The sequence below is a fragment of the Tupaia chinensis genome, unplaced genomic scaffold, assembly GCF_000334495.1.
Source record: "Tupaia chinensis unplaced genomic scaffold, TupChi_1.0 Scaffold146133_1, whole genome shotgun sequence".
In the NCBI taxonomy this organism is placed as follows: domain Eukaryota; kingdom Metazoa; phylum Chordata; class Mammalia; order Scandentia; family Tupaiidae; genus Tupaia; species Tupaia belangeri.
In genome coordinates, this window is record NW_006205988.1 from 6,422 (window position 1) to 13,264 (window position 6,843).

At 49.6% G+C, this 6,843-nt stretch overlaps 1 protein-coding gene across 1 annotated transcript in view; it reads right to left on the reverse strand.

Moving 5' to 3' along the window:
* LOC102493261 (nmrA-like family domain-containing protein 1) overlaps positions 1 to 6,803 on the reverse strand; it is a gene marked incomplete at its 5' end in the record, with an annotated part of 13,212 nt that extends 6,409 nt beyond the window's left edge. The window contains 2 exons of the mRNA XM_006168734.3: positions 4,816 to 5,006; positions 6,554 to 6,803. Of these exons, the coding sequence (XP_006168796.1) occupies positions 4,816 to 5,006; positions 6,554 to 6,803 (441 nt within the window). The remainder of the gene's footprint in view (positions 1 to 4,815; positions 5,007 to 6,553) is intronic.
* Positions 6,804 to 6,843: the final 40 nt, after the last annotated feature.

Sequence of the window (6,843 nt, forward strand, 5' to 3'; positions counted from 1 at the left end):
TTACTAAGAACAGCGTCCACCCTTCTGCAGACCGTGCAGCCCCGACCTCTGGAACCTGTGCCACAGAAGCTTCAGCTGCTTGAGGAAATCACTTGGTATAGCAGGAATAGTCAGGGACCAGGTATGTTACAGAGATGCCTGGAAAGTCGTGAGTCGTCCGGAACGGTCTACTCTGTCCTCTGAGAGCGTGCACACACACACACACACACACACACACACACACACACGCACACACACACACACACACACACACACATGCACACCCTCCTTCTCTCCCTCTTCCTTAACAGAATACAAACCTCTCAGGACAGGCCTGTCCTAGAACCTGCAATAGTGCAGCTCTCTCTGGGGTGCTGAGGCCGTACAGAGGGATCCTGAGGTCTCCTTATCCTGCCACTATTCTGTCTGGCTGAGGCTGGGGTAGAACTGAGCCACGAGGACACTACTGGGACTGTCTATTTCTCTCTCTCTCTCTCTCTCTTTTTCTCTATCTCATGGAATAAATAAACTTTAATTAACAAAAAAAAAAAAGGATAAAAGCCACAAGACAAAATGAATTTAAGACCCAAATGCAGGGGCCAGCAGGTAGCATAGTAGTTAGGGCACTGGACTCCCACATGGCCAACAGCAGTAAAAGTATCCCAGACTGGCAGCTTGCTTTCTCATTTTCCCTCTCTCCCCTGCTCTATCTCTGGTGAACACATGTGCCTTATAGCAAATTGTTAAAAATAATAATAATAGGGACCAGCAGTTAGCGTAATGGCTATGTCACTGGACTCTCATGTAGTCGACCACAGTTCGAGTCCCGTATCCAGCAGCTTAAACTCAACGCTGGGTGCGTGTGCGTGCGTGCCCAGGATCCCGAGAGGAGGATGGAGGGGACGGGATTGTGGTGTGGCCATTCCCCCTGAGGGGTGATTTCTTCCTTTCTGTCTCTCTGTCTTTCTGGCGAGCACACACACCATATAGCAAAAATCTCTCCAAATAATTAATTAATTAAACAAATCATTATTTTTTTAAAAAAGACCCAAATGATAGTGCCCTAGGAGAAAGATCACTGAGAACTAAATCTGCACCCAAGTATGAGAAGCCTGCAGGTGCAAATACGAGTTCATATTGACATTGGAGCTGATGGCAGAGCAACAGGAGAAGCAGATGTAGAGTTTGGGACACATGAAGATGCAGCAGCTCCCATGTCTAAAGATAAAAATAATTTGCAACATCAATACATTGAACTCTTCTTAAATTCTACTCCTGGAGGAGGCTCTGGAATGGGAGGCTCTGGAATGGGAGGCTATGGCAGAGATGGAATGGATAATCAGGGAGGTTATGGATCTTTGGAAGAATGGGAATGGGGAACAATTACAGGGGAGGACATGGTACTCCCGATGGCTTGGGTGGTTATGGCCGTGGTGGTGGAGGCAGTGGAGGTTCCTGTGGTCAAGGTGGCACGAGTGGAGGTGGGTGGCGTGGGATGTACTGAAAGCATAAATACCAACATACGTGTCCCAACAACAGCATCTGGTCGACTAGACTTTCTTACAGATTTAATTTCTTTTGTATTTTAAGAACTTTATAATGACTGAAGGAATGGGTTTTCAAAATATTATTTGGTGAAGCAACAGATCGTGGTGGGAAGATCTGTTTTCTGTAGGTTCTATTTGTTGCATACTTTGACTTACAATAAATTTTTATATTCGAACCACTGATGTTGATACTTTCATATACTAGCTAACTGCTAAAGGTGTGCTGCCTTCGTAAGATTTGGGTTGCTGTGTTTAACTTTAGCTCTACAAGAAGCAGCATAGTGTGGTTTTAGAGGACAGTACTTCACCTCGGCATAAACTGCAAGTCTTAATAAACAGGCAGCTGGAATAGAACTTGAAAATAATTAGTGTGACTTTTTTCTTTAATTTTTGCTGGACAACACTGTAAATATAAAGCCTAAAGGTGAGTTTAGGTGGCTTCAGGAGTATAAATTCACCTAATTCTTGGGAACCAGCAGTTAGCGTAATGGCTATGTCACTGGACTCCCACGTAGTCGACCACGGTTCATGTCCCAGACCCGGTGGTTTAAAACTCATGCCGGGCGCATGTGCGTGTGTGCCTAAGATCCCGAGAGGAGAATGGAGGAGAAGGGATTGTGGCGTGACCATCCCCCCTGGGGGGTGATTTCTCGCTTTCTGTCTCTCTGTCTCTCTCTCTGTCTGTCTGGCGAGCGCACGTGCCCTATAGTGAAAAACCTCTCCAAATAAAAAAATAAATTAAAAAAAAATTCACCTAATTCTGGATTAGTTCTTCTTCAAATGTCATTTATCAGGCTTAGCTCTGAAATGTTGACGATCTAAGAAGTATCTGGATTTTTGAATATTCATAATCGTGTTACTCCTGGGCCCGGGAGTGTTAAATTCTAGCTTGAGGTTTTAAAATAAAATCCCCTTGGCACTTGACCAAAATACCAAAAAGAAATTTTCAAAAAGTGGTAGTTGTAAGTTATTGCAAGGCATCTTAGAGTAGGTTTAAGGTTCTCAGTGACCCGAGAATTCGGTTTAAGTACATGGGTATTTGCTGTGGAGTATGATTCTCACAGATGTATTTTCAGCTCCCTGCCTGATAGAGCGTATGATTTTTAAGTAACTGTGTAAATGGCTAATTTTTAAAATGTTGAAGAGACAAGTCCATAGTATGGTCCATTTGAAAACCCTGCAGTTAGATTTTACATCTGAAATCTGCTTGGAGTTTTAAAGATTATATGAGCAAGAAAAAGGTGTTTCTTAATTTAATCCCTTTGATTAATACGGCTTTTTCCCAAATTGGCTAATGGATCAAAATGAAACCTGTCAATGTTAATTCAGTTACTGAACTTGTTACTTGTTTTTGCCACTAATGTTATTAATGTAATAAACATCAATGTGGGAGATTCAAAAAAATTAAAAAAGCCCGCAGGTGCGCTTGAGAGCCCGTTTCTGAATGGGAGGCTTCGGGTAACTCGTCTCGTCCACATACCTGTGTGTGGTTTAGTGATAGATGCCTGGGTTTGGTTTTGTGGCTAAAATGACATTTACAGAAATTTTTTTTTTTTTTGGGGGGGGGGGAGTCTCTTAGCCTCCTCTCAACTCCAGCACCTGAGGCCGACTAGGACTCCAGACACACAGCCAAGACCCACTGGACCGAGAGCTACTGACGCAGACGAGCACCTCCAGCCCAACCCTGCTTCCAGGGAACATTCCAGACCAGGCTGTCAGACTGCACTCCTGAGATCGAGATGGAATACTCCAGGCTTCAGGGCCACGTGGTCCCTGTCGCTTCCACTCAGACCTGTAATCGTATCGTGAGAACAGCCTGTTTGGTTTTCCTTTTCCCTCCTATTGACACCTGCTGGGGCAATGGCTGGCCATGCTCCGGATCCTGTCCTTCCCACCTTCTGTAAAAGGTCTGTCCTGGCCCCGTCATCCAGGCCACACCCCTGCGTGGTTCACCGCACGACCAGGGACTGAAGGCCTACCAGGTGCCAGACTCTGCGCCAAGCACCTGCCACGCGTGTCCCATTCCACGCTTACAGCAGCCCTATGACACCTCTGACACAGGAGACCGAGCCTGAGAGGTTAAGTTGCCAAGCCCCCACACACAGGTAGACAGTCTACTTCCCCGGCTGCCTCTGGTTGAGGATGTTCGGTATAGAAGAGGCTGTGCCTCCTCACAACCTGCACCCTCTAGGACCTCCTCAGACCCCCTTCTTCCATGAAGAAGTCTCAAGCCCTTCTCTGGCCATCTCTGTGCAGATAACACCGTTCAGCACCGACAGGCTTTTGCTCGTAAGGATCCCTGTGCCTTCGTGCACCCACATTTGACCCCAGTGCTGGAACTCCTTGAAGACAGCACCAGGTACCAGCCAGGGACTAAATGTCCCCCTTCTTGGGCCACTGTGGCAGGCCCTGTAAATACACCCCTGTCATTTTCACAAGAACACAAGGAGAGCCGTGCTGTCACCCACACGGCACAGCAAGGAGGCAGAGGCTCCGAGAGGCCAGTGCCTTAACCACCTCAGTCAGCGCCAGCGATCGGAGCATAAGACAGAAAGGCAGTAAGAACTTGTGAGAGGAAAAGGTGTAGCTCAGGCCTTCCCTGCAGCACAGAGGTTAAGCCTGTGTGGGAGCAAGATCCCCCACGGCAGAACACAGTTCAAACGCCATTGCAGGGCCCAAAGCACACGCCTCCCCAGGTCCTGAGGGGATAGAGGCATGGCGAACCAATGATTGCAGTGCGAGCATGCCCACTGGGGTGCACGCCCATGCACGCTCTCTCTCCCACTGTCTCTCGTGCATGCATGTGCCCTCTGACAACTAAAAAGAAAACATGAGCTGTATCTCTATTTTCAGATACTAGTTTCTTTCTACCCAAAAGTAATTTTCCTTTAACAAGCTGATTAACCTTAAGCCAAAGAAAGAAGGCCATACGGGAAGGATTCGACTGCATCAGCAATGAAGGTGGGTTTGTGGGACTGGAGTCTCTTCAGTCTCTATGACATCTGGGCTCCACCCTCCCTACATCCCCCAAAAGTCTACCAGAACTAGGGGCCAGCAGGTGGGGTGGTGGTTAAGGGGCTAGACCCCACATGGCTGACGATGGTGCAAGTCCTGGACCCAGCAGCTTGCCTTCTCACTCCCCGCCCCCTCTGACTTTCTCTAGTCAAATTAGAGAATAATAAGTAAAATTAAATAAATGATTGTTTTTTACGTCTACCAGGATTGATCACTTAGTGGAATATAACCACGGTGGCTTCCTGTGATCACATTGATGTCTCTAAGAACTCACCTTTGCGTCTCGGACGTCCTTCCCCAAACTCTTGGACAAAACCTCAGCGTACTGTTGAACCGTCAGAGCTTCTGCACTGAGGCCCACGGCCTTGCCTAGAAACTCCTCTGGAGACTGGAAAATGCTGCAGATGGCTGGACCAATATCAGCAACAGAGATTCCATCCATCGGAACGTCCCCCATGGGCAGTGCTGGTTTTTAATAAAAGAAAGACAAAACTTGCTGGTTACAACACATTCTTGACACGTGAGACAAACTTGAATTAAAAACCATTTAAACTAAAGGTGTGGGAAAACAATGTAAAACGGAGTAGCCACAATCTATACACACTTTCACAGCTTGGAGAAAATACCATAGTGTCTGGGTATTGATTAAAAAGAGCAGCCATGGGCCAGCAGATGGCATAGCAGCTGTGTCACTGGACTCCCCCATGGCTGCAGTGACCTGAACGTGGCCCCACGGGGCGTGTGCTGGAAACTCAGTCCCGGTGCACCAGTGCTGAGGGCAGGAGCCGAGAGCTGCCTGGAGAGGGAAGCCTGCCCCAGGAACGGGCCGGGGCCCCGTCTCAGAGCGAGCTGCTCACCCAGGGAGAGGCTCTCCCAAAGGGACGAGGTCAGCCCTTCCCTCTTGGGCTGTCCTGAGTGTTCTCTTGACCTTCGACCCTCTACTAGGGGATGGTGCGGCAAGAAGACCCTCACCAAGTGTGGCCCCTCAGCCTTGGACTTCCCAGCCCCAGGACTGTGAGAAACTGACCTGTCTGCTTTATGAATTACCCGGGCTGGGGAGCTACAGCCACGCCCAACGGGCTAAGACAGCGAGGGCGGAGCTCGGTCTGTGTTCACCCGATTCCCTAGGGAGTGACTGGCACGTAGAAAGCCACTCTAGATTTAGTGCGTGGGTGAGTGAACAAACACATGTACAAGTTTAAACTCTGACCATCTGCGAACCATGTAAGAATTGTCAGGTCCCTGTCCAGAGTACTCGTTACTCAGCCACCGAGCAGTACAAACAGACTCAAACCCTCATCCTTCTCTCCAAAGTCTGTGCCCTTCCTACCCTGAGATATAGACTGGCATGGATCCCTAGAGTCCTGAGGCTAGAGCCCAATGTAGAAATGGTCTACCCCATGCTCTAATATTCCACATGAAGAAGCCAAGTCTAGGGAACCAGCAGTTAGCGTAATGGCTATGTCGCTGGACTCCCACGTAGTCGACCGCAGTTCAAGTCCCGGACCCGGTGGCTTAAAACACGCCGGGCACATGTGCATGCGTGCCTCCACTCCACAGAGGCCACTTCTGACTGGCCAGATACCGTCCCCAGCTAGTGGCCTGGCAGCACTGGAAGACCAGGAATCCTGTTAAAGCTAGGCTTTCAGACCTCAGTCCAAACCTGCGGAATCAGATTCTCAGTGGACAGGTCCTGACAGCCGGCCCCTGGGTGGAGGGCACAGGGTCTCGGTCCTTTGAGGCTGTAAGCCTTGCTGTGGCCCCAAGGTCAGGAGGAGGACACACACCTCTGCTGTTGCCACAGCTCACATGGACACACTAGAAGGGTCCTTCGAGGATAGCTGCCCAGCTTTCCCCCAGACGTGAGGAATCGAGGCTTGTGCTCACAGCTAACTGCCCAACAACAGGGGCTGTGAGTGAGACTGCGGGGACCTGGTGCTGCCAGCGAGACCCAGTCTTCTCCCTGTGTAGCGTGACTGCCCAGTGGGTGTACCACCGCACCGTCCACTTACCCAAGGTGTAGTGATCGCCAGCAGGGGCCTTCGCTGGCTTAAAGAAAGAGAGAAAGTTCTCGAAGTAAGCTGCCACGCGCACGCTGGTCATGGGGACGCCGATGGACCAGAAATACTCCTCCACCTCGCCCTTCCCGTCGAAGTGCAGCACCTCCACCTTGCCGCCCGTCAGCCGCCCCACGTTCTCCAGGCCGCTGAACACCACGTGCCTCACCCCCAGACGCTTGGCCACGTCGGCCACCAGCTTTCCCTAAGGGACAGAGAAAACCTTTCTCTAGGCCGCTCCATTC